Here is a 27,811-nt window from a genome sequence, read left to right as displayed (position 1 = left end):
GGTGCATGGATCTGATAAAATTGTTAATAATCAACTAAAACTGAATGAAGAGCTTCTTGGAGGTACAGAACTTCAATATACAATTAAATAGTATATTCATATTGAAATGAACCCGAATATTTTCGGCTGACACTCGTCTAGTTGCTGACGATTACCCCTGATGAGTGTCAGCCGAAAATATTCGGGTTCATTTCAATATGAATATACTATTTAATTAAAACTGAATGGCAGCAAAACTGGGCATCAAAGAAATAATCATAGATGCATTTGAAATATATATATACTTTATTAAAAAAAGACTCAGCAGATTATTAACACGCTCATAGGAGATTTTCACACGCCGCGCATTCACTCGTTCACGGGCAATCCCAGTATTTCCTCTGCAAACATTGGAGCGGAAATTTCGTCCGGTAATATCTCGTCCAAATATTTGCCCAGTGTATCTTTATCCGGGTCGATATCAAGCTCCGTGGTCCCGCCTTCCGAAGTCACTCCGAGCAAGGTTCCCAGACATTCCGATAGTTCGTGCTCGGTCATGTGTTCGCCTCGGCGCTGTAAGATGTTAAGTAGCTGTTGTTTTCCGATGTTTCCCGCGCTGTCTTTAGACAGACGGCTCAAAGTGTTGAAAGCTTGGTCGATTTCATCGGGCGATAACCCGAACGCAGGCCTGTGATTTACGTACAATTTGATGAAGTCTCCCAAATTGATTTCGGTCACGTATTGTCCCGTTTCCACGTATTCAGAAAACTTAACCTCGTTTAGCATATCCTCGATCTCTTGTTCCGACGGATAAAACCCCAAGGCTCTCATGACAAACGGTATTTGCTCGAGCGGGATTACAGTGCTGACTTCCCGGGCTTCGGTTGTGTCTAAGCCTTGACTGCGAAGTTGTGCGAAATAAAAATAATTTTCCAGCTCCGCAAATAATTCTCCGTCTCTACCGCCTTCTAGAAGGCCGTAAAATGGCGTCAGCCCTTCACCGCCGAGAGATGAAGCAGCCTCCAACGCGTTTGTCGATATCGACCACATATGAACGCACGAATCTTTCCCGCCCGCTGTGAATAAATATTTTCCGTCGTGCGACGCAGACAAATGTGAAACGCCGCTTGGGTGAGCAACCACTGCGATTGATTTGTGCGGGTTGCCGTCCAAAGGGAGTAGTTGCAAGCCTACTTTGTATTTCGTAACGTAAGAAAGCAGTCTTGCCTTGCTATTGTTACCAGCCGGCAACGGAAGCATTTTTTGGAGATGCGAGCCGTACGTGGGTGCCAGCAATGTTTTCCGGCACATTTTCGTAGTCGTGTTGAATAGCTTGTACTTATATTTATCGTTTGCCATTAACAAAAAGCTTTCCTTTGTCACGTCTGGATACCAGGCTATACAGCTGGGCACGGCGCTTTGCTCTATCCTATCGATCGATATCAGACGCAGATCGTCTTTCGAACTGTTAGCCAGATCGTATTCAACCATCGCCCTGTCCTCTCCGAGAGTCAACAGTCTCGGGAGGTTCGTATCCAGCGCAACGCCGAATGATAAATCTCTGATAGGCTTGTAATGAGCTCGATATCTTCCCAGATATTTCCATCCGCAACTGGTATCGTTTTCAAACACCGTAGTTACCATGTCTGCGTCGGCGGTTGCTAGGAATCTTGAATTGTGAGAAAAAGCAATGTGTGTTACTGCATCCCTCGCGTAACGGAACGGTCTCTCCACCAAGTCTGTGAGACTCAAGGCATCGACGACATGAACTGAACCGTTGGTCATACCGATCGCAATTTCCAAACCCAATGTATCAAAAGTGAGGCATTGGATATTGCTTCCTTTCTCGAATATCCTCGTCACCAAGCATTGCTTCGTTTCATAATTCCAAACCTTCAGCAATCCGGCGTAACTTCCAATACAAATCCACGGTTTTGTTGATGACACCGCGATCGCATGTACAGCAGCGTCGTGCTCCTGCAAGATTGTATCAACACTGCTTCCGTCGGCGTGAACACTGAATATTTCTGCGTGTTTCGTAGATGCCAGAAAATCGCGGACAATAAACGGGTTCCCGGCAATTGTAGCATCAGTGGGGTAGACATTACTGTCTGCCAATAGTTCAGTATTGAAGTCAGGGTCGTATTTGAAAGATATTGACGTGATCGGTCCCATTTGGGTATTACTACTATGCCAACTGTGCAAGTCCAAATTTGCATCGTAAAACTTGATAGCTCCTGTTACATCCCCAGTGATAATATATCCATTGGTGAAGGACAATGTGGTAATAGCCCGTTCTTGAAGTCGGACTAGTTTTAAAGCTCGTTTTCGTATGGCTGGAGTTTCCATTCCTATCTTGTTCGATCTTTCAGGTTCCCACACCACAATATTTCCTTGAGAGGTACCAGTCAGAGCTCGTATGTCGTCAAGTTGATACATAGTATGACTAAAAGTGCCGACAATCCTATTAAACACGTCGTCTGACAAGTAAGGCGCGTGGTATTCCAATTCTCCGCTGGACCACGAGAAAAAAATCACTTGAATATCGCTATTAGTTGCGAATTGCTCGTCGTCATTGTGACAAAACGCGACTTTAGTTTGTACGCCAAAGTCTACAGGCAGATCGATCGAGCAAATCGGAAAATCTCCTGAAGTGGTCCAATCCCACACGCTTACTATTTGCGGGGTGGTCGCGCTTAAAGTGATGATATACTTTGCGCTTGAGGACATAGCAACGGCTGCCGTACCTTTACCGCCTGGTACGTCGAAAATGGTTTGAACCGGTATACCCGTGTATGAATCCCAAATTATGACGGAGCTATTTTCACCTTTATCACCGCTGACCAACCATCTTTTATCCGCACTGCAGTCTATGCATGTGATAACGTTCGCATGCCCCAACAGCAGTTTCTGTACGTTGTTTTCAAAGTCCAGTAACACCGCAACATGCGAAGAAGCGTACATCACCAGATTACGGGAGCTATCGGATAGATTTAAACATCCGATGTGGCGATTGAAGCCAAAAGTCCAATTGAGACTCAAAGGAAGGGTTTGTTCGTCTTCCTTGAATGGATCTAGTAAGTTATGCGAGACGGCGCCATCGACGACTGATTTATCGCGGACATGAGGAGCTGGAGGTGGAGTTGGATAAGAGGGTTTGCTGTTAGGACGAGACTCATTAGGTAGTCCTGCTGAAGGAGTTATTGCGACTTCGGACGATTCCGCGAGCGGTTCTTGAGTCTGCTTTGACTCGTCTACGCCTATGTCACCTGCATCTTTAGCTTCAACTTCCTCCCCTTGCACTGGAGGAGTGGATGGTTTTTCAACCGCTTCATCTTTTTCTGTAACTCCGCTTACATCGCCAGCATCCTTGATCTCATCTCCGGATGGTTTGATTTCTTCATCTTTGGCTGGAGTTTGAGGCGAGCTAGTTTCTTCTGTGATCACTTCCTTAGGATTTTCAGAATTATCAACATTGTCACTAGATGCTTGATTTTCATCAGTTTTCGGTGGTTCATCTTGTACAGAGCCAGATTCTGCAATAGCATCATCTGGATTGACGTTAGTCTGGTCTGCGACTTCAACATTCTGTTCAGCATTACTTTCAGTAACTACACTTTGATCGGTGTTGTTCGAATTCTTCTCTGCGTCATCTTCTTTCTTTTCTGACAATGGTTCCACATTTTTATCCACTTCTGTATCACCGTCACCATCAGTTGCTACTTCTAAATTTTGAGGTTCTGCTGTTGACGCTACTTCAGGACCTTGTTCATTTGCAATCTTTTCACTGTTATCATTTTCCACTACATTTTGCGACTGATTTAATTGTGTGCCTTGAGAGTTTTGGGCGTTCTCTTCATCGCCATCAGTCTTTTCAACAGCATTCTCCTTCTCAACAGCTGTGTCTGGTTTGTCAACTGTGATGTCCTCTTGCTCGGTTGGAGAAGGTTGTTTCATATCGGTTGTATCTGCTGAAGTACTCTCGAGAGGAGCGACATCAGCTTCTGCCGGCGCTTGATCTGCATCTTTTACTTGATTTTCAACTTCATTGCCTACTGTGGGTTTTTCAGCATCTTGTTCTTGCTGTTCCATTTTTACCGGCGTCTCGGCAGGTCGATCTTCTAAATTTTCATCTGTTGCTTCATCGGGTGTCTGTGCGGTTACCATCTCACTATCCTCGCCATGATCAGACATTTTGCTAACCTGCGTTAGACGATAAGCCTCAAGCAGTCTTCCCGATTCCTGAGAACTGTGGATATCTTATCCAATGCGTTAGCTCGTTGCTATGGTCACGAATATTTAGATCAGTTACGGTCAAGTGATCACGCATTGCCGGATTTCGCCGTCAACCTCAATCTCCGGTCATTGCATTGTTTCGTGGAGTGGAATGTGGAAACCGTATCGACTGGAAATTATAGAAATAAAAACCATGTATATTTTAAGCCATATATATTTTTACTAAACACACTGGGATGTTACTAAGCGTGATCATCAATATTCAATATTGAAAAACGCGAGCGAAAGACAATACATTAAAAAATCAGTCAACTACCAAGCATATGTATATTGTATACACTAGTTACACTAAACAGTATGGTATTCAAATAAGAATCGATTATCGCGAGTTACTGAAATGTTTGTACGAAGTCGATACCGTCTCAAGCCAGCGCACTATGCATCTGAATACGTAACGACCTCCCAGACCATAAAATTTATTGATTCAATGTCCTGTTACCATGGTCATTTTTGTAAACTACTATCATAGCAATTTACGACGTTGTAAATTGCTATTCTACTATGGTGCTATGGAACTAGCAACGAATATTTCCGCTCACCTTCACCGTGGATTGCTAACCTACCTGCACGGCACACTGGTCCGTTAGGTGGTGGTCGGCAGCAAATGTTTTGATCTGAAATAAGATGGGCGGCCTTCTCAAGTCAGCTGTCAGATTGCGGCTTGACGTCGAAGTCTGCAACAGACGGCGTATTCCTTGCCTTGTAGCTGCTGGGTTTACTATCGTAAGTCAAGTGTAGCGTAACTTTCCTAACGTCCTGTGTAGCGGGCATTTAAAGGTGAGAGGGAAGATGATGTTTCTCAAACCCAAATCAGTCTCTGTAATCATGTAATCATAGAGGTGTTGCTAATGTTTGCAGTTTATTAATCGCAATGGTACTTAAAGTATTGGTTGGTTTATTTCACTTATTTGCAATTATTTATCAGTTCAATACCACAAAATTGCAATGCAATGAAAAGATAGGAAGGTGTCTAAGCGACTTGGAGTAGTCTATGGTCGCCACCTCATCAGAGCTAACTTCTACTGTTGCAATATTTTCTGAATTTCTTGCAAAAAAAATTTTCCCTTTGCCTTGGTTACTTGATTATTTCCAAGTCAACTGTGTTGGGTATAACCTAGGAGTTACTGAGTAGAAAAAGGTTTTAAACCATTGGTATATGCATAGATAGAGGCCAATACCAAATAGTCGTAGGTCTATACATAAATAATACTCTGAAGGATGAAATGTCATGTGATATTACTTCACTGAATCAATGAATTTTTGTTATGAATCATGTTTCATAGAACTGCATTGCATACAAGTGATCGCCTCTATTCTATATTTCCTATGTATTTCATGCTTTAGGCACATCTATGTAATGTGAAGGAGTAAAAGGCAATTTTGAGACCGTTTTAGAATTATTCACATTGATTGTTGAGCAGGAATATATATATTATACCTCACAATCTGTCCTGGATTTCTGTGTGATTCTTGAATCAAAAAATATTGTGTTGAAACAGTGATGTCTAATTAGTTGTTATATTTATCACGGTAATTTGTACGAAATGCATTGTGTTACTCCGAATAGGAGGAGACTGAAAGAGGTCGAAGTCGTGGATTTTGAGAAGCGTCGATCTCCGTCGAAGCATTATGTAAGTGCTAATAATTTTCATTTAACCATGCTATATAGTCTGTTGCTCTATTTCGCACACTGCTGTGACTTCATTTGCTGCAATTTCGTTGGTATGGCTGTCTCTGAATACCATTCCATGCACCTGATGTCCTGAGCGAATGTCAATTTTTTTGGCAGGTGTACATCATCAATGTGTCTTGGAATGATGGGAGCGACATCGTTATTTACAGACGATACAGCATGTTTTTTGACTTTCAGGTATTTTTGTTTATAATTTCCAATTCTCTACTAGCTGCTGACGGTTACCCCTGATGAGTTTCAGCGGAAAATATTTGGCTTTATTTCAATATGGTCGTATGTATATAGTAGCCTACTTTGCCACTCCTATGGTCTGTGATTCATTGTGCTTTGAACATTCCGTGAAAAGACTTATAATCTTGATATTAAAATCTTTGCCATTGGATCTGACATGTGGTTATCTGCGCTGCTCTGAATCACTGTGATTGCTGATTTCCTTAAGTGTATCATCTTTTATTATTTTACAGTAAATTCCCAATTCATACCAATAGTATGCTCTTCAAAGAAAATTCATAACAAAATCCATCAAACCTATCAAAAATAATCAAAGCTTTCACGTTCAGTGTAAATGTAAACCGGTGGAAATTGATTGGCCTTTATTGTTCAGCCGCTTTTTTGGGTAAATACCCAGCTGGGGAAGTCCCTAGTGTGATTGTTATTTCCTTGATACAAGTGGAGTTGTGTTTTTACATGTAACTTGGATAGGCCTAATTTCTTAGGCAGACTTGCACAGCTAGTTGATTCTAGTTTCCTAACTAGACTAATTAAAGCGAAGTGCCGGTAATCAAATTATAATATAATTTGTTAAATGTTTCTTTGCTCTAATTCTGATTCCAGTCTTATTTATGAAATGTGTCTATGCTCTAATATTGATTCGAATGTGATATCTGGTTTTCTGCAATTGCTACAGCAGAACTGTGTAGCGCGAAACAAGCCAAGCTTTCTGTACAGACATTCGCTATTCTCATGCTCCGATCTGCCGGGCACTTATTGATTGCCGTATAATAACTTTTGTTACTGTAATTGACAGGGATGTAGCTGACATTGTAAAATTTTGTTTAGTGCTTTGCCAATATTGACTCAATTTGTCCAAGATGTTGATTCGTAATAATTGGTTAAAATATGGTATCAGGTAGACTATAATTTAAATACAGTGGAATATATATTTAATTGATTACGCCCATGTAAGTTATTACCACAGAAATGATGATGAATCTAAAGTGTGGAGATTTCTTATTAACTTCAGTTGTCATGCCAGTTTGAAATTGGAACGAGTTTACGTATTGCTTTGTTGTTGCTACTATGAAGCAGACAGGTTTCAACTAATTCCTCATTGGCTATCTATGAGGTGGCATTGGAAGCATTTGGTCTCGAGTTGAATGCCAAGCGCCACGTTTGATTGCTATTTTTGTATTTTCACGCCGTTGCAGCCTGAATTCTTGTCACTAGCCTCTGTACAGGAAGCTTCCCAGTAGGATGCGATCTGCGAAACACAACCTATCTCACTACATCAATTCCCAGGCATACTACAGCTCCACTCAGACACAAACATGCTATCGATGGCAGATTTAATACAAAAGAGCAGAGATTCCGAAATCCTTTTCAGCGAGACTAAAAAACTGCTTTGAAGTCTCAAGATAAAGTAATTTATTAGTGATGTTATTTCATCAAAAATACCATACAATAAATATCAATATTGAAGGATTGATTGCTCTTGTGTCAATTGCAGGAGTGAAACATCGTAGTTTCTCATTTAATCGATACTGGTATCTAGTGTATTATTGGACCGATAAAAATATATATAAATGAATGAATATATGAAACTTCATGTATAAAACTTATTGGCGGATAAATATATCAATTCGCTATGAAACCTAATGCCCTGTATTGAGAACAACAAATCAATTAAAATTTCATTATTGCGATGCTTTTATTCATGTTAAATCGATAGTATTTTGCAACCCAAACCGGAAGGTCTTGAAACGTAAATTCAGGTTGGGGACCCGCAGTTTCAAAAGCCCTGGAATTGGGCATCAAAAAATCATCTTGATGCTTTAGTTTTTTGTGTTTGTTATTGGTTAAATTTAATGTTCAGTGGTGTACAACCCATGCCCACGTTTTAATATACATGATTTCATAAATACCTTTGCTTGGCCTAAGAGCTTATGGCGGTGAAGTTACTGGCATGACTCGATTAGAATCCTCTCTTAGTTTATGGACATATATATATTTAAAATGGTTGAAGAGCACTTTATACACTTGTGGCTTATATTCTACCTATTTGGCGTAGATCATCCTACTGGAGACATTTCCTTGGGAGGGGGGTTTGAAAGAGCCGTCGGCTCGAAGAATTCCTTTTCTACCCGGAAAGATATTGTTCAGGAGAAGTCACATCAGAGACGTAGCACAAAAGCGACTGAAATCTATAAACGAATATTGCAAAGTAAGTACTCGGTGACTTTGTGTGGAATGCTGATTGATGTCGATTTGGCTATTGATCGTCAGTTTCACATGCACCAGCATTATTATTTATGTTTACTTTCGATATTGCATGCATTTTCTGACTTGGTGTCATGTGGGTGACTTAACTTGAAGATACGTATATGTGGTTATGCGGACTTCACTTATCTCATCAATGCGTGAATTCCGATTTATTTATTTACTGTTATTACCAACACAATTTTGTTTTTGTCTTGAAGTGATACAAAATATGAATCGATTAACAAATAGTCGCATTAAATGTGGAAAGTTTTGTGATTCGACAACCTTTTTTGTGTAAACCATAACAATTGGTAATTATGTACAACTTATGCATGTAGACCATTATCGAAGGCACTGCTTGAAAAGTTAGGCATACAGCTTGGTGTTATTTAGTTTCTGGCTCCGCTGTGCCCGTCAGTGGACATCCTGTCATACCTAGGTTTCCCATTGAAGTACAGGAAGATATGATGTTTATTGCAAGGTGTTGCTACTTGACCTATTTGAGTTCGTATATAAATGTGTGTTGCTGCAGCAACGATTGGTAATTATTATTGCATCATTCATGACCATGATCTAACAAACCAGTAGGCTACTGCAGTTCGTATAGAATAAAGAAAAATTCATATTTTACCTCGTGATTATATTATCCAAGATATTTTGTTATGAAGTAGGCTGTAAGTCAAATTTTAAGTGAATTTCAATTATGATACATCTAAATATCTCGAAGCGTTTAGCATGGTTCAGCTTTGCATGTGATAAAACTATTTATTATTGTAATGATCCTTTATCTGGTGATAAACTTGAAAAGTTATCTTCAAATTGGGCAAGCAGAGAGGGATACTCCTTCATGAGATTTCATGGCATTGTTATGATAACGGCGGGTGTATTATCTGGTATTTCTGGGAGATAATGTTTTTCCATTCTTGCTATTTGTTGTATGTGCTTGATTTAAATTCTCCTGGCTGCATCTTTCACAAGAGAGATCCACAACAGGACCAGAGTTACCCTATTTGGTAGTCTTATAATCATAGAAATTGTTTGCAGAATGATCGAAGTAGTAATGTTTTTGCTGTAGATACCAGACTCTTTGTAGCTGGCTAACTTTGAGACCTACATAAATAGTGTGTATCTCGGTTTGTCTAGTTGATAACATGTTTCACTCCTCCTTAATGTGGTACCTTGATGCTATATGTTGACCCGACTGTTTGTATAGTGGATGAAATCATAAATGAGGAGTTAACATTTCCTTCCTATGAATAGTTTTAATAGTAATAAATTTAGTCTAAATACTATTTACTTTCTCCTAGTATTGGTATAATAGATACATTACATTTCCTTCGTGTCATAAATTGTGGTCAATTTCCCGAAATTTCTTTGATGTTACGTGACATAGTCGTACAGTATCTGTCTAAATGTCTGTGTCTATGAGTAATATATGTTATGGAAAATGTGTGGGTGAATGACAGTCACTACTGCTTACCGCATTACCGCAATGTTTGCTGTTGTCGGTGTGTCAGTCTTTTAATACCAGTGTAGTATATTACATTTGATATTTTGGTTTTAAATATTATTGTCAAACTTACATTGAGATAAATGACTCATAGTTTATCACTCAGATCACTGTATCTGGCAGCAGTGTGGAGACTTCTGAGCAAACTTCCGATTAGCCCATTTGGCTGTTCGTGTGAGAATGAGTTTTTTGTCAAGAATTTGCAGCATGTCCACATTCAAGACGTTCAAACCATCTGATAGGATAGAATTTATGTTATTGGTATTGATAGTTGTGTAGCCTGTGTAGAGTGGATATTCATTTAAAAAGATTATACGACAGATTCATAAATTCTTGATACTATCATTATGCAACATAACCTTAATGGCACACTTCAACGTTTAGAAATATGGGATCTGTAGCTTTTAACAGAAAAAAGATTTACCACTGTATTTAGCCCATGCTGTATCACTCATAATCTTGCGTAGGTGTTGAGTATTAGTTGTTTGTGGCTTTTGTTACTAAACTGGAATGTTGTTAAGATTTTCTATTCCCTACCAGTACAAATGCATTCATTGTTGACTATTATGTCTATAGAATATGTAAAATTGAATGATAATATTGATCTGTCATCAGTATGTATCGGTGATTATGAGCGATGAAAGGAATTGAAAATATGTGGGCGAATGTCTGACCTATTGCTCATTCTTAAAATGCCATATTTGTGCAAAACTATTATTACGAAATGTCAAATCTTTTAATTAATATATCGACTTATTCGAATCATTCATTTCACGCATACGTAATTACTTTTTCAGGCTATTGTCAAGCTGCCAGATCATATCGCGCATTGCGACCACGTTTTGGACTTTTTCGAGGTCAGGCCGGAGGATTTGAATCCTAATAGAGAGTAAGTAGAAATTGGTTCATATCTTTGATGGTTATGTCTACAAATGCAAGCAGACAATTTCGCAATTTTCTTCACCCTAGCGTGTTCCCAGACATAATAGGTTGAAATCTCGCTCGTATATGCTGTGGGATGTATACTTCAGTGACTCAAATGTTGAATTTGCATACACTCCTAGCTAGTTATATGACCATGCTTTACCACCGGTGAAATTTTATATCATGAAGTCTTATTTTCATTGTAGTGAGTCAAAAAGACGCAAGAACGAGGAACCGGGTAAGTAACTTATTTGCATGTAGGCTATGGATGCAATTCAGTACTTGAAAACAGCTGATTTGGATTTGTTATATTCTAGCCCATGGTCTTGACTCTTAGCAGCAATTCCCACATTGATTTTGATATAACCCGTAATCTGTAGATTTTCCGGTGAAAGGATCATACGTTCTGTGTTTGATTTTATTTCAAGATTAGTTCAAATCACAGTATTTTTCTGTTATTATCATTGAAAAGTCCGGCGTTTTCACGCCCAAAGAGTTGTCAGAAGGTCGAAATCGTTTGGTGAGTACCTTGACGTGGGTCCGATAATATGAGTCATCGTCGCTTGCCTGCGTCTGATTTCGTCCAAGGATTGATGTGAATGCGTCTGGAGCCAGGGCTGTTTCGTAGATGCCGTTTGCTTAATTCACTTTCACTGACGTAATTTCATTGTTGTGTGAGTCATGCCATGCGCAGCACGTCTCCCTTATGGCCGTCTGGAGATACTGTTGACCAGATGAGGTTGTTTAAATCGTTGTTGCGCTCAGGAATTTCTGTAATTTTGCATTTTGTTGCCCGCAGCATTTCTGCTTGAATCGCCATACTGGGATTTGTTACCCAGATGTGAATCATGCCTCTTGCGTTCGATTGAAACTACTACGTTTTTGAAAATGCCATAGATGATTTCAGAATCCTGACTATAACATCAGGTGATGTTAACTCCATGTTAGGACATTTTCACACTTAATATTCCCGTATTTGTCTGGATTACTCATTGAGAGTTTAAATGACAAAATGACGGTAATCTTCTCTTGTGTGTGTGTGCAAAATGTTTTGAGATTTTCTCTGACTGTTTTGATCATTAGTTTCATATCTCAAGAGTCTCTTGTTGATTACTGTCGGATAGGCTACTTTTGTGGTTGCAAAGCCTGACCTAATCTGTTCTTCCTGCCATCCCAGCTAAGCCGTAGGAAGTCATGGCATTTACATCCTTCCGTTTGGGTGTTCTCCCCGCTTTAGTCTGAGCTTCAAGCAGGAAACTGTCAATCACTAGCACTATTCTCTGCGAACAAAATTGGTGATTGGAACCTCTGGTTAGCTTAAAATGTTTTCTGCAAGCTTCTTGAAAATTGGTCATACACGATTTTGATATCTAAATTTCGAGATTACCTTTGGCGGGTTCCAATTATAAGCAGCCACGACTGATATATTGTATTGGGTTTGTGAGATAAAATCAGTTGAAGGTTATGAATTTTAGGATTGGAAAAATCGCTAATTAGGTTAAGCAAGATATTCCAAGTCTTTAATATGTTACGAAATGAAACCGCTGACAATCTAACCACTGAAACTATTTCTCGATTGTAGCTGATCTTGTAATTTGTAGCCTTTGTAGTTTACAGCATCCTCCCTACCTTGACTGCTTTTGGTTTACTTTACCAATATCCTAATGTTTCTAGTAACTGATGGGTGTGGATCTATTTTAAAAGATTTTTGTGTTCTCCCGTAATTCTGTTTACCGGTATATAGTTTAAAATAAAGATTAGTAGGTGACTCAACTAATGTCCGATGTTCGTAGAAATCCTCCAACTAGATTACCAGCACTGGCCATTGGTTATGGTCTTCGATTAGTGATGCAGCAAATTGTTATAGGCCTCTAGCTTACCTTCCTGTCTGGAGTAATTCAATCTTGAAACAGGATATTTCTCACTTTCCAATGATCCACTGATAGCCCTAATTAGGATGCAGTCTCTATGATTCATCATCTATTATATCACCCGTCGTTATAGCCTGATAGTGTTATCCAAACAACCATTTGGAATTTGAGAGTTCAATATCTGTATTTGAAAAGCTTCAACATGCAATTGAGTAATATATTCATGATTGAAATGAACTTGAATGTTTTCGGCTGACACTCATTAGGGTTAATCTTCAGCAACTAGTAGAGAATTGGAAATTCCATCCTATCTGGATTGCTGGTTGTTGATGTTTTGACGATTGAGGAGCTTTTTCTGTATGTAATTCCGAAAGCCATTAGATGTATGTAAATATCAGCACCAGCAACAGGTTGAGAGCTGTCTTTAATGTTGCTGTTCTGGTATAAATCATTTTCTCTGACACCGGCGACCTAGTTGAAAATCCATCCTTTCAATAAGGAAATCCCAAGGGGCTTGACTTGCTGTGTCATATGTAACGCAAGCATGATGGATCCCTTTTTCACTTCCCAGTTATTGGTGTTATCTGAGTGTATGGTTACAGATTAACCTAGTTAGTCTCTGATCTTTGAAGTAGGCTAGTTGAAGTGGGGTGAACAAGATTGTATGAAGCTTTGTAATATCTTATCTTGGTCAGAGTATCCCTGTTTGTTCACCCTGTATCCACAGTTTCTCAATTCTAGTCGTTATGTCATCTGTTGGAACTGCGTGTCAGCATAGCATGGAATAATTGAAAAATTCATGAGTGAAATATACTGTACACAGTCTCTCAATAGGCCTATACAATTGCATAATGTATTCATATTGAAATAACCACGACAGGCTGACACTCCGTGAACAACTAGTAGATAATTGGAAAGAACATTACCGTAAATCAACAATTGTTGCCTGTATTATTATCCCATGTCCAATGGCCTTCCATGGAAAATATATCATTGGAAAATGAAGTGCGAATGTATTCAGGACACCAGTTGATTAGATTATGATGTGCTTGTCACGATGTTAGTCACTAAATTTCAAACATTAGTCAAATTTGTTTCCAGGCTTCGATGATACTGGCCTGTTATTCAAAAATGGTTGGAAACCAGTTTTTGGTTCTGTGCTAAGCATCATTATCAAGTTATTTGCTGTACACTGCACATATTTACTGAGTAGGAGTATTATAACGATACCATCTTACGTCTATTTCCAGAGCTTTTTATTCACAGTTAATGCGATGGTTTGATTTCGTAACACGATTAATTTTGCTCCGATTTTAAAGCATTTACTCACAAACGCTTGCGCAAATGCAATGAACGAATACTTTATGTATTATTGTATGTTGTTACATGCGTCGTAGGCTAGTATTCATTGTCAACAATGTCCTGTATGACTCCTGCACAGTGGCTGGGAAGCTTAATTGTATTGCATGCGTGTTAGATGTGCTATTTGTGCATGGCTGTTCACAGATTGATGTGGGAACTTCACTTTTGTAAGTGACATGCTATCAGCGGCATACTTTAAAATAATTTTGTAAAGTTGAACATAACCAATTGCTATTCATTGCATTTCGACCTTGATTTTAAAAGCGTGTTGAAGTCATTTAGTTTGGATATCTTTTTTGCAGAAATATCTGAAATATCGGCGCCACTTTTTCTTGAGCCCTACGTGGCTATCGCCGATTATTTGAGCACGCAGCATAAAGAATTATCCATCACCGACGGAGAAAGGCTTGAAGTTATCGAAAAGAATGAAAACGGTAGGTGATAGTGTGTGCAACAATTATCGAATTTTAGTTGATATTCAAATTCTGATATTTTCATGCAGTTAGAGGTGATCGAATATGCTAAATACATATTTTTCCACCCGGCACTAAACATTAGGGATGGTGTGAACCTCTGAAAGGTTCGGGTTCGTGTGAACGCGAACCTTTTTGATAGGTTCTGTGTGAACACGAACGTGAACCTCATGACGTCACGTGACGTCATATTGCTAATTCCAACGCTACATTTCAGTGAAGTGAGAGCCTATATTGTTGAACACGATACCTAGCGACGACTTGTGCCACACAATGCCACAATGCTGAAGTACATATTTACGTTTTAGAGGTCGTCAAATGTATCAACTGCGGCAATCAAATGATATAATAATCCCATAAAATCAATATCCTCCGTCGCTTTCCCGACAATTTTGAAAAGTGCTTTGCATGGGAATATAAGCTTCCGCCTTTACGGTCCAGGCCAGACCGGACAATTATTTCGGCGTCTGAGTATTGCCCCGTTGATACTGAGCAAGAGTGTAAAGCGGGTTTCTATACTTGCTACCGATATTACCCCGTTAACAAGTTATACAGCCGTAGTCAATACAATACAATAAACATGCAATAAACATATGAATTCAAGATTGACGCAGTACGCCTGCTAGATTTCTTACACACAATGACATCAATTTCATTGATTGGTTGAATAAGCATCACTCGCGGACTACCTACCTACATGTAGTTCATTTCGGTACTGATGTTGTGTGATTGCGGGTCAAGCTCGCAGCTGACAGTCATTGAATATTCGGACATACGTTTGTATGAAGCAATTAAATTTTTTGAGATTGTCAAGGTGCATATAGTGGCCCGCAGTTGAAATGCAATAAATTTCCACCAAATATGTTATAATGAAGTAAAAATTATAATACCGGTATATGAAAAAGGTTCACAGTGCAGAACCTACTATGGTTCGTTTGTGAACGTGAACCTCTAAATTTCTGAGGTTCACACACAGAACGCGAACGTGAACCTCACGTTCACACCATCCCTACTAAACATAGTTTCATCTCACTTGAATGATCCAGTGTAGAATATACCGCATTAGCAGTGTTCCTTGCCAATAATCAGCCCGCATTTGTTGCAATTGTCAGGCTGGTGGCTGGTCAGCAACGATGAAGGAGAAAGAGGCTGGGTGCCGGGGGTGTACTTGGAAAAGCCGGACGGCACCGTGGAAGACCTGGTCACAAAGAGAGCCGCCCCTGGTCAAGGTATATAAGGCTTCCGTTAGCTTTTATTTGCAGGCATTTACCGTGAACTACAACTCAGAAGGTATTCTCAGTATACCAACCACAAGATTTGGACAACCACATAATTCTAGTTGTCTTCATTACCGTATACTAATTAAAGTGAAATCCCTGCAATCTAACTCTAAGCTAATTTGGAGAAGTTTCTGTGTTCTGATTTGAATTTAATTTCTGGTATTATTTGAAACGCTACAGGAGAACTGTATAGTGCGAAATACGCTCAGCTTAATTTTTTATTATAATTCTAAATTCAATTCAATTTCCAAGTTTTTGTGAACTCACTAACTCTAATGCTACTCTAATTTGGAAAAGACGGAAAATTTTATAGTGCAAGTCTGCGGAGACTATGACACCCGAAACTTCTAACGCATCGAATACGACTCCTAAGATTCTGTTCCCAGAACTCCCATTCCAACTATGATGGTGAATCTACTCAGAAAAATATACGTTTACTATCACATTTTCAGTTATTAATATTACGTATTGACTCGACCATTTTTTTTCTAATTAAACAAAATTGTGCTCGCAGAAATGAATTTTGAAAAGAATTTAATAGCTTCTTCTTCTGTACCTCCGAGAAGCTCTTAATAACTTTTGTAGCTTGCAGAAACATTTTAGTACCATTGGAAGAGCTTCTTCGAGTAACTCAATATACAATTGATTAGTATATTCATATTGAAATAAACCCGAATAATTTCGGCTGACACTCGTCAGTGGTGATCGTACGCAACTAGTAAAGAATTGGAAGGAACATTGTACATCAACAATCGTATAGTGTCGAGTGTCAGCCGAAAATATTCGAATTTGAATCCGAACATACAACTCAATAGTAACATTTGAGAACGTTTGGTTTGATTTTAAAGTAGTTGGAGCATTTTAACAAATTCCTGCCCCAACCAGAATGTGTTTCTCCCGTTCTTTGAAGGGTTTTACACAGTCTCTGTGACATCTGGAGAGAATTTAATGAAAATTCAACTCAGACTTCACATCCCTGAAACCATCGACCAATTACAGGCTATGACTCAGATCGGTTTCGCCGATCGACCGTACATTTGAGTTTGCATTTGCAAGCCTTCATTTTATCCAATAATCTTTTACTGATGATTTGCGGTTGTCACCTGTCGAGTACCGCATGCGATAGGAGAATGGACTCTATGTTTAAACTTTTCTTGATCGTTTCCTGATTTGAATTGGACCGATCGGTTGGATTATCCTCAATTAAACTCGCGATATCCAGGATTGATTCATCGCCGATCGGTGGCACTTTACACAATCGATGAATAACGATTTGACGAAACCGCAGCGAAGAACTTGACTGGACTGGTTTCCTTCCGTGGTGCCGGCCGGCAATGGCAGTTGCCTGTTCTGGACAGGATTATCAAAATGCAGAACTAGAACTAACGTCCCTCTAAAATCATCAATTAACCAGAGAAAACACAACTAGAGTAGATTCTGAAGCAACTCGTTCATTTTCATTTTATTACAATCGAACACGAACCTCAGCGCAAGTTTTAAATGGGAGGGGTTTCAAACCCCCCAAATCTCTAAATTCGAAGATACTGATAACTTAGTGATACTAGTCTTTAATCGAACTTTCAAAAGTACATTCAAAAGTTCAAATTTGAATGGTATATTCATATTGAAATGCGGTCGAATACTTTGTGCTGACACTGACACTCGTCATTGGTAATCGTCAGCAGCGAGTAGAGAATGGGAAAGAACATTGTACTAGTTTCTCTACTAGTTTCTGACGATTACGCCTGACACTCGTCAGGGAAAAATATTCGAGTTCATTTCAATAAGAATATACTAATCAATTGTATATTAAAGTTCTGTACCTCTAAGAAACTATTCAAGTACAAATCTGCTTTCTAAAATTATATTTCTTGACTGAGGCGCTTGCTATGCCACCAACCAAATGTGACTCTTTCTCTTCCAGAATTAGTAAAATTCCAATTTGCGTACAGGCATATACACACTGTGGGTGTTCAAAAATGACTTTTTTTTCTCAAATTGTACTGGCTACTTGATAAAATTGTTAGGTTACCTAATTGAAGCCTACGCACCAAATTTGGTTCAATTCCAGCGAGTAGCCGCATTGCTACAGAAGAAAGTTTTTTAATTAGGCTATTATCTAAAAATGAATTTACAAAAATTCAAAGTGTTCTGTTCACCCCATGATATTGCTAGGTTGTGTATAGAAACGATGTTCACCAAATTTGGCTCGATTCCAAACAGCCGAAGCGGAGTTATTGAGATCGAAAAATTTGGATTTGAATAAAATAGTGTTTACGGTGGGCACAACTATAATAACTAATTGAAGAATCGGTCACCGTAAATACTATTTTATTCAAATCCCGAATTTTTCGACGGCAATTTGAATTTTTTTCTATTCATTTTTATATAATGAATGACTAACTTTCTTCTCCTGTAGGAATGCGGCTACTCGCTGCAATTGAACCAAATTTGGTGTGCAGGCTTCAATTAGGTAACCTACCAATTTTATCAAGTAGCCAGTAGAATTTGAGTAAAAAAGGCATTTTTGAACATCCCTAATACACACGCATACACTCCAACACTCGTACAGCTTTGGAAGACTGTTGACGTCAGTAAAAATGGCGTAGAAGCGTGTAAAAATGCGGTAGAATGTAAAAATTGTTCGAAAAAGTACACCTGCCTGACCGCATTTCAGCTGGCAGTTGAACTTTTCAGTTGAAATTCAAAAACAATACCATTGAGTCGGCTTAACTTCTGGAATAATGAAGTTAGCAAAAGGCTTGAAACACTTTCTCGTACTCACAAACGTGTTCTCCGTTGGCCACGCAAAGCAGTGGTTCTCAACCTTTTTGACCTCTTGGAGAAAGAAATATTGCAGAACGGTGAACTTTCAAAAATCAAAATTCACCCTTAATTAAATTACGATAAATGCATTAAGTCAAATTTAATATTGGCAACTTCTTTTAATGATGCCTTTTTGACGCTAGACATTTATACGTGGTTCTATTGAAGTTTCTGCAAGGCGAAGATCGCGAAGTCTTGTTAAAGAGCACTGAAGTGGTTGTGATTTTCCGTTATCCTTTGAAAGAAATGCGACTTTGATATTTCCTATAGCATGTAATAAACTGCCAAGTGCCGCTTAATTACACTGTCGGAATTTAATGAAATTTGTTTGAAAGTCTCCGGAGCTGTCACATATAGCGTGTCCAAAACGAGTTGCAGGCTACTTTTCAAACAGTTCCTTATAAGACTACACCATTGTGACATACACCCAAAGTAGTCCATGAACTCTCTATTGCGAAATCATCCAAAAATACGTTCCCCACTTGTAAATATTTTTAAAATTTGATGTTCTCTTTCTCTAATCAATCCAGAAGCGCCCAACTTCTTTCATTTTAAAATTGAGAAATAAAATTCTAATATATCTGGCGAACGGGCTTCGGTCCGCGGATCAGCGGTTGATAACCGCTGGCGTAAAGTGTTGGCTTGATGTTTACCATCTCTGAGATCTCGTATATTTTTATTTCCAGGTGAACAATATGTTACCACGCAAGAATACAAGGCGGAGAACTCGGATGAAATCAGTTTCGGCGCGGGCGTCACGGTGGAAGTTTTGCAGAAGAACTTCGAAGGCTGGTGGCTGATAAGGTATGATGTTCCAAATCCAAACGGCAACTGTGGGGAACGTTTACAACACATTGAATGCATCTATCTGTAAAGATGGCAGTAAATTGACTCTCCAATTCATCATTATTGCTAAATTTAGAAGTAGGCTTAGTATGCAGTTAGTTGGTGTTTGTGGTTTTTGGAAAGTACCGGAGTAGCTGAAAGAAGTAGCTGACATAGTGCCAGTGCGTCCCAAATTCTCAATATTTCAAAACCCATCCACGCGACTTGGGAGACACAGTGCGTCCCAAATTGTCAAAATTATTTTTGAGTAGGCGATTCAGCAGCTAGCGTCACACGAATCTGATATGAGTCTGTATGCAAAACTCTTTCTTCAGCAAGGGATAATTGTCCTGACAGGCGTATGGTACAATAACACGATTAAATTGCTAAGGAGTAAATGCAAAGCATAGCGCCACCAGGCAACCCATTTATGCTGTAGTTAGGCTTGAGTGTCTTACATCTGGAATTTACGAACTTGACGCACGGCGGTTGACCACTCGATTGCCAGATAGCGTGTTTTACATTATCAAACAAATTTTGGGAAATCACGCTGCCCAGTCCGATGATGGGAGGGGAAACTAAGATTGCAATCCAGATGAGCAATTTCCACCCTCCGCTTTCTGGCAGACCGCGAATTTACACCTCACCCGTGGTGCGCTGACGTTTACTTCCTTGTTCTCGGCTTCATGACTCGAACGCAATATCACGTTTTCCGTCGAAGTTTGGTTGCAAACAATACAACCAGCTACCATGCCTTGCTAGCAGATTTGAACAGCTACAATATTTTTTAGCCTTTTAAAATTAGATTATAATTATAATTATTGCAGCGCAGTGTTTTTCAAGTTACATTAGGACACATTTTTTACAAATTATATTAGAATTACAATTACGAGTAAAATGTACATTCAAATTGAAATGACGCTCGTCCGGCGTGATCGTCAGAAATTAGTAGAGAATTGGAAAGAGCTTTGTATACAGGGTTGTAACCAAGTCACCAGACTCTGAGTCAAGTCTGAGTCCAAGTAAGCAAGCAGAGACTCGAGTCCGAGTCCAAGTCATTGTGTTGACTGCTCAATTTCAAGTTAAAGTCTCGTTAAACCCACTTTTCATAACTATGTTTCGTGATATCGAAAGGTTCGCATTCATAATCGACTAATTTTCCTCACGTTTTGCAGTTTCTGGTCGCATTTTCAAATACCAGTACCGATAGACGAAATCCCAATAGTGTGGTCACTTGACTATAGTTAGAATTTACAATGAAATGTCGGTCATGGTCGGCTGAGTCTCGAGTCATATGACTTGGTTCGAGTCACGCGCAATGACTCGAGTCCAAGTCGAGTCAATACACGGATTGACTCGAATCGAGTCTAGTCATTTCCGCATTTGGAGAAAATGGCTCGAGTCAAGTCGAGTCGTCAGAAAATCGTGACTCGAGTCATCCCAACCCTGATTGTATACCTACAAGAAGTTCTTCAGTCACAATTCCTGATTTCTCAAAAACTGTTTAAATTGAATTAAATTCCTTATTAGCAAGAAGTAGGCCAACAACAAAAATTATGCTCAGTTCATATCGAATCAGAGCTCATTCCCAAATCCCAATACCCTGAAAATGGCAAATGTCTCTACAGGCTTAGCTCGTTGGCTCGCACGATACAGCTCTCCTGTAGCTTTTTCAGAAAAACTAGAAATTATTCTTGAATTAAAACTAAAGCATAGAAATATTTCACAAATTCAACTAGAATTAGACATTTTACTCTAATTCAGGGGTGCGCAACTTCTCCAGCCGGCGGGCCTGATATGGGAGAATAAAGCACCTAGCGGGCTGGGTTCCTGAATCGATACATTAACCGCGTATTATCCACCGGTACAAGGAATAAATCAAATTTAATGCAAACTTCAAGTTTAAAGCGTAGAGACCAAAAGCAGCAGGCTTATTCAATGAATTTATTAAGCTAATGTCCTTCAATAGCTGTTGAAGTCAATCAGACATCTGTGGTCAATCAAAGTTGTCAACAAGTTCTTTGCGCTCTGGCCGCATGTCGTATTTAGAAACCGTTATATTGGAACGCAGCCTTGTCTTGTTAATGTCCGTGGTCGAAAATGTTTGCTCGCAAATGCATGTAGACCCGATCGGAACAAGTTGTTTCATTACCACCTTTAATAGGTTGGCAAACTTGAATTCATTCTGTGACACATAAAATTTGTCAATACTTCGAGATTAGAATTTCACTTTCAGGGTAGAAACTCTCTGCGGGCCGTATGAATGCCGCAGCTGCCCTAATAAGTCTAATTAGACTTAATTAAATGACCAATTTTGGTTGTTGGAAGTTATTTTTCACCACTTTAACGTACTTTGGTTCAGATACAGCGGCAAGCAGGGCATCGCCCCGGCCCCGTTTCTGGAAAAGCAGCAGAACTGGACGCTGCCCAACAAGGTCGAGATCATTTCGTCCATTCACGATTTGAAGAATTCGTCAAACGGACACGCGGCGCCGGGCTCTGCGTTTTCTGGATCATATTCTTCGGGAGTGCCAGGTACAGTATGGCAGTAACAAGGGAAGATTATCTCACCTGTTATAGGCAGAGGTTGTAAAGTGGAAGTATATCCATACATTTCTAGTCAAGTGCAAGTAGAATAATGATTTGCAAGAAATGTCAGTACTACCTCATGCGGTTGTAGACAATTCAGGCTATGCGATACTTTCATCAAGAACACATATGCCCTATCCACGGTTGTAACTAAGTCACAAGGCTCCGAGTCACAAGTCAACCTCGCTTTTTGAGTTTTTACTCGAGTCAAGTCAATTCACCACCGAGTCAAGTCCGAGTCCAAGTCAGCGAGCACAGGGTCAAGTCTGAGTCGTGGTATTATGACTCGAGTCCAAGTCATTGTGTTGACTGCTCAGTAGGCCTCTTCAAAAATGACTTTTTTTCTCAAATCGTACTGGCTACCTGATAAAATTGTTAGGTTACCTAATTGAAGCCTACACACCAAATTTGGTTCAATTGCAGCGAGTAGCCGCATTGCTACAGGAGAAGAAAGTTTCTACTTATTATATAAAAATAAATGACGGAAAATTTGAAAATTTTCTGTTCACCCCATGAAAGAGATAGGTTGTCTATAGAAACGATGTTCACCAAATTTGGTTCAATTCCAACCAGTGGAAGCGGAGTTATCGCCGTCGAAAAATTTGGATTATGAATAAAATAGTATTTACGGTGACCAATTCTTTAATTATTTATTATAGTGGTGCCCACCGTAAATACTATTATATTCAAATCCAAATTTTTCGACGGCAATAACTCCGCTTCCACTGGTTGGAATTGAACCAAATTTGGTGAACATCGTTTCTATAGACAACCTATCTCTTTCATGGGGTGAACAGAAAATTTTCAAATTTTTTGGTATTTATTTTTATGTAATAAATAGAAACTTTCTTCTCCTGTAGCAATGCGGCTACTGGTTGGAATTGAACCAAATTTGGTGTGTAGGCCTAAATTAGGTAACTTAACAATTTTATGAAGTAGCCAGTACGATTGGAGAAAAAAGTCATTTTTAAAGAGCCCTACTGCTCAGTTAACAGGTAAAGTCTTGTTAAACCTACTTTTTATAACTCTGTTTGGTGATATCGAATGGTTTGCATCTATAATATAACAATTTTCCTCATTTTTAGCAGTTTCTGGTCGCATTTTCAAGCATCAGTAACAATAGAAGTGGTTACTTCACTATTCTTGTAAACTACAATGAAATGTCACTCTTGGCCGTCTCAGTCTCTGAGTCAAGTCGAGTCATAGAAAATCGTGACTCGAGTTATGACTCGAGTCATCACAACCCCGCTCCTATCCAATAATCGTTTTCAATTCCAACTATTTTCATTTCTCCCCCGCAGCTTCCCCGTTATCACCCACGAGCCCTTCTTCGTACCGGGGAGTAGTCCTGCCTCCCCCGAAACGGTCCACCATCAAACGTACCAACAAACGGCCCGACGCTCCGCCCCCAATGCCACCCGGTCTCAACCAGGAACCCACTTACGAGTACTTGACGATAGCGCCTTTCGACTCGAGTGTTCCGGATGGGGTCAGTTTTGCCGAGGACAAGAAGGTCAAGGTATGTAATTTTGATAAAGTTTTTGATGAACTTGCAAAAATGTTTGATGTGTTTTATGAAGTTTTAATGAATTCAATTAAAAGTTTGGAGAGGAAGAAAATTTTGATGAATAAGAGAAAAAAAGAAAAATTTGCAATTATAGTTGGAAAAAAGGTCAAGGCGTTGGACTTGAAAAAATACATGATCATGAACAAAACTTTGATGAATTTGAAAAAAAAGTCAGAAATTGGTCAATATGGTTGGAAAAAATGTCAAGGCATTGCACTTGAAAAAAAGGATGATTATGAACGAAACTAAAAAAATAGATGATTATGAACAAAACTTATGATGAATGTGAAAATAAAGTTGAAAAATGCCAAGGCATTGGATTCTTAAAAAAGTCGATGTATATGAACAAAACTTTGATGAATTTGAAAATATTTTTGGAAAAAATGTCAAGGCATTGGATTTGATAAACATAAATGAATATGAAAAAAACTAACAAAATAGCTGATTATGAACAAAACTTTGACGACTTTGAAAATATTTTTGGAAAAAATGTCAAGGCATTGGATTTAATAAACATAGATGAATATGAACAAAACTTTGATGAATTTGTAAATTAATTTTTATGAATTTTGAAATAATTGAATCGAATCGGCTTGAGTCAAAACATTTTGAAATCACGGACTCGAGTCATAATTTCCAGTGATTGGAAGTGTATTGTGACTCAAAGGTAGAGACTTGACCCCAACGCTGCGGCGTACGTGGGAAATCCTGTTTCGATTGACCCGGCACATTTCTTTTCCAGGTGGTTGAAAAATCACCGGGCGGCTGGTGGTTCGTCAACGTGGACGGCAGGGAGGGCTGGGCTCCGGCCACCTACATTCAAAAGCGAGAGGTCATGAAACCCAAGCCCCCGGGACCGACCCGTCCCAAACTGCCCACTGTGAAAAAAAGCAACTCGTCCGTCACGCGGAAAAAAGACACAACACCCCCTGCCAGACCATCCGCAATACGCAAAGGTTCCTTAAACTCAATCACGATATCTCACCCTATTTTACAATCAACAACATCAGCACCGATAGGGTCTGGTCCAGCGAAAAGACCGTTACCCCCTGTACCATCGTCACTGTCTAGTAATAACGTGACAGCTCAAGATGACACTTACGAAGATATTAAAGAATCGGACAAAACAGATGCGAAATCAAAATCACGTCCTACCAACTTAAATCTTAAGCAGAATCACAGTTTAGCTGCAAAAGAGCCGGGTAAAGTTGATTTTAGGAATCTCGTTAAGCCTGCGAAGCCTCCGCACACTGACAAGGCGCCCGCAAGACCGCCTGCTGTTCACGGAAACGGGAATAAGTTCGCGAATCCAAAGCCGAAACTGGCCGCATTTGCTAAATTTGAAAACAATTCAGCCCTTGTCAATAAAACGGCTTCCGGAAATGCTTCGACTGTCGTAAAATCAGAGTTAAAAAAGACTAGCAATGCCCGTCCGGCGTCAGCGCCGACAAAACCGAAGCCTCCGGCCGTTTCAAACAAGCCTAAATTCGTACCGAAGTCTAATTCAGCAAGCGACAAGCCGGTGACTGATTTCCGCAGTGTATTACGATCGTCACAGAACAAAAACTCAAACAGCGGGGTCGGCAGCGCGTCTTCAAACATCAGAAAACCTTGGAATGCCAACAAAGGTCCTTCCGTTCCGAAGAAGCCAAACAATCCGCCTTTGAAACCTCTAGTTTCATCAAGGCCTAACCTCCCAGCCAAGTCTACCAATGCAGACAAACCGGTCTTACGCAGGTTTCAAAACAGCAACAATTCAAACGGAAAAGACGTCAACCAAAAGCCTGCGTTTACAGTAGCGCACGCCCGATTCGAATTGAAAAATCAGCCTGATTTGAGCAAAACGTTGTCCAAGCGTGGATCTCCAGATGGCCAGCCTGATTTTAAATTTGCCGGCGTTGATTCGGAGATACCAGTGTCACCTCCAACTAGGACGAAAAAACTGTTGAAATCTACGAAAAAAACAGTGCCCGAACAAGCCTCGAACGGGCAAGAAGTTATTAAAAAGGTTGTGGTCGCGGCTTATGATCATACAGGATTGGAAACCGGTGAATTATCATTCTCCTGTGGAGATAAAGCCGTGGTTATAGATGACACCGAACGCGATTGGTGGTATGTCGAAATTGGTGGAAACACAGGTTGGGCACCGTCAGCACGTTTTGAAATTGAGCCTGTGTCGCAGAACGTAAACTCACACGCTCCGAATACAGACATGGCCTGCGAAGGGTATGATTCTGTCTACTCTGAAATCGAATGTGACCCGGACAGGCCTCGGTTTCCTGCCGATTTTGTGGCGTTAGCCAGTTTCGAAGCCGCAGATTCATCGATGTTAAGTTTGACCGCAGGCGATGTAGTTACTGTGACGCAGGAAGCGCAAGGTGGGTGGTGGTACGCCATACACAAGAGCGGGAGTGGAGAGGGATGGGTACCTTCTACCTATCTAGAAAACATGTAAATATGTGGTGGCGCAGAATTTGGTTGCGGCTTCCAAATGTATATTCACACGTAAAGTTCTTCAAGCAAAGACCAGGGTTGCAACCAAGTCGCAAGGTTTTGACTCGCAAGTCAATTTGACTTTTATAGTTTTGACTTGAGTCGAGTCGTTTTCAATTCATCGCCGAGTCCACGTTGTCGTGCGGAGGGTCGAGTCCAAGTCATAGCGTTAAGACTCGAGTCCGAGTCATTGTGGTCACTGTTCAGTTTCGAGTTCAACTCGTGTTCAACCCAATTTTTTTCAACTCTGTTTGCGTGATCTCGAATGCCTTGCATTCATAGTAAGCTAATTTTCATCACTCTTAAGTTTCTGGCCCTAATTTTGATATAGTGGTAGACAAAATAACGTGAAACTTTACTATTCTTTGAAGTTACAACGAAATGTCTCTCTTTACCATCCGAGTCTCGGGTTTTATGACTTGATCAAGTCATGTGCAATGACTCGAGTACAAGTCACGTCACTACACAAATTGACTCAAGTCGAGTCGCGAAAAATCGCTAGTCAACTCGGACTCGGGCAGAGTCGTGATTCGAGTCATTACGATCAAATGAGCTTATGTCCATTTACACAATTTGAGAAAATCAACTTAACGGTAAGTTTTCATTTTCTTTCGGCCTTATCTCGGCTACGATGAACTTTGAATGAATGTGATGAACGTAAATATGGCCGAAAATTTGATTTTCTATAAGTTTGCAAAATGTATCTCAAATTTTGAAAATGGACATGAGCTTGTTTGATTCACCGCGACGATTTCAGCCTATTTTTAAAAGTTATGTAAATAACGTAATTGTTTCTAGTTCCTTGCCACGTTCGGTGTCTGGTATTTATTCCGCATAACTTTCTTCAACATATTCGCGTTTTTAAGAACTGCAATATTACTATCTTTGAGTCGAATACTCGAGACAGTAGACTACCGAATTTGTGTATTTGCAGTGTTTTTGTAGCGTTCTTTCGACGTCATGTCGTATTTATTCACAAATTTTGCACCTCGTTTAGGATTGAGCAATAAAGTGCAGTGTGGGATACTGGTGAATACCCTGCAATGGCAATATCATGCTGCAAAATGCATTGCTACGTTTTGCTTAATTTCTGTTCGATTGATCGGTTGATCAGTATATAATGAAGTCTTAACTATGATTTTCCCTGTTGTTTCATCATCTCTTATTTTGTTATCTGACATTTTCAATCATTTTTCATGGTTACTTTATTAGCCTGGTGTACCGTACTTTGCTAGGATCTTGTATAGTTATTGACCATATACGCAATAAGCATGCCCTAATGCCACTAGTTGAATCTTCATGAATAGTGTGAAACATTAATGTTGAGGTGCTAAAAAATTTGCAATCATACGTGTCTGGTTATTGTTACTTTATTTTGAGAATAATGCTTGGTTCTGGTAGGAGCAGGTTCGACCATCATTGAAGCATTGTCTGCCGTCAATCTGGGTTTTCTTTTGATATTCATTTGAGATCCACGGAATTTGATAGCTCCGACTGAGTTTGGTATTTGGTAGAGTTGGCTGACGTGTTGAATGTTGATCCTATTGAAGCTGGAATTTGAACTGCCCGATATTTCACCGTAAGCCAAGAACTGTGCGCTGGAGCAATGGCAGTTTCCATTGGGATGTGTCTCAGTACGCAACGA

At 39.7% G+C, this 27,811-nt stretch overlaps 3 protein-coding genes across 4 annotated transcripts in view; 2 read left to right on the top strand and 1 right to left on the bottom strand.

Moving 5' to 3' along the window:
• The window catches only part of LOC145440563 (profilin-4-like), a 230,990-nt gene that overhangs the window by 191,062 nt on the left and 12,117 nt on the right, over positions 1-27,811 (top strand). The window lies entirely within an intron of this gene.
• On the bottom strand, positions 263-4,257 carry LOC145440617 (cilia- and flagella-associated protein 251-like). Its single transcript, XM_080318274.1, has one exon. The coding sequence runs from the start codon at positions 4,171-4,173 to the stop codon at positions 349-351; it is 3,825 nt and encodes a 1,274-aa protein (XP_080174400.1). The 5' UTR covers positions 4,174-4,257; the 3' UTR covers positions 263-348.
• LOC145440534 (uncharacterized) lies at positions 5,742-27,516 on the top strand. Of its 2 annotated transcripts, XM_080318157.1 has the most exons (12): positions 5,742-5,906; positions 6,065-6,145; positions 8,256-8,408; positions 10,754-10,845; positions 11,087-11,118; positions 11,353-11,400; positions 14,416-14,547; positions 15,699-15,815; positions 19,379-19,496; positions 21,880-22,052; positions 23,408-23,625; positions 24,416-27,516. In XM_080318157.1, the coding sequence occupies exons 1-12, from the start codon at positions 5,820-5,822 to the stop codon at positions 26,126-26,128; spliced, it is 2,964 nt and encodes a 987-aa protein (XP_080174283.1). In that variant the 5' UTR covers positions 5,742-5,819; the 3' UTR covers positions 26,129-27,516. The 2 variants fall into 2 exon arrangements, with proteins under 2 accessions (XP_080174283.1, XP_080174284.1); XM_080318158.1 differs by lacking the exon at positions 11,353-11,400 and having other exon boundaries at positions 5,743-5,906.

This window comes from Botryllus schlosseri, chromosome 6 (assembly GCF_051294905.1).
Source record: "Botryllus schlosseri isolate E-star chromosome 6, Bs_hap1, whole genome shotgun sequence".
NCBI classification, from domain to species: Eukaryota; Metazoa; Chordata; class Ascidiacea; order Stolidobranchia; family Styelidae; genus Botryllus; species Botryllus schlosseri.
This window is presented reverse-complemented; position numbering and strand designations above follow the sequence as displayed.

What these genes read in the sequence shown, in the direction of transcription:
- LOC145440617 (XM_080318274.1), bottom strand. Translation starts at nt 4,173, where the DNA reads ATGTCTGATCATGGCGAGGATAGTGAGATGGTAACCGCACAGACACCC.
- LOC145440534 (XM_080318157.1), top strand. Translation starts at nt 5,820, where the DNA reads ATGCATTGTGTTACTCCGAATAGGAGGAGACTGAAAGAGGTCGAAGTC. An exon ending in TATCGAAAAGAATGAAAACG is followed by an intron (nt 14,548 to 15,698) that starts GTAGGTGATAGT and finishes TGCAATTGTCAG; the next exon opens with GCTGGTGGCTGGTCAGCAAC. An exon ending in GAAGGCTGGTGGCTGATAAG is followed by an intron (nt 19,497 to 21,879) that starts GTATGATGTTCC and finishes ACTTTGGTTCAG; the next exon opens with ATACAGCGGCAAGCAGGGCA.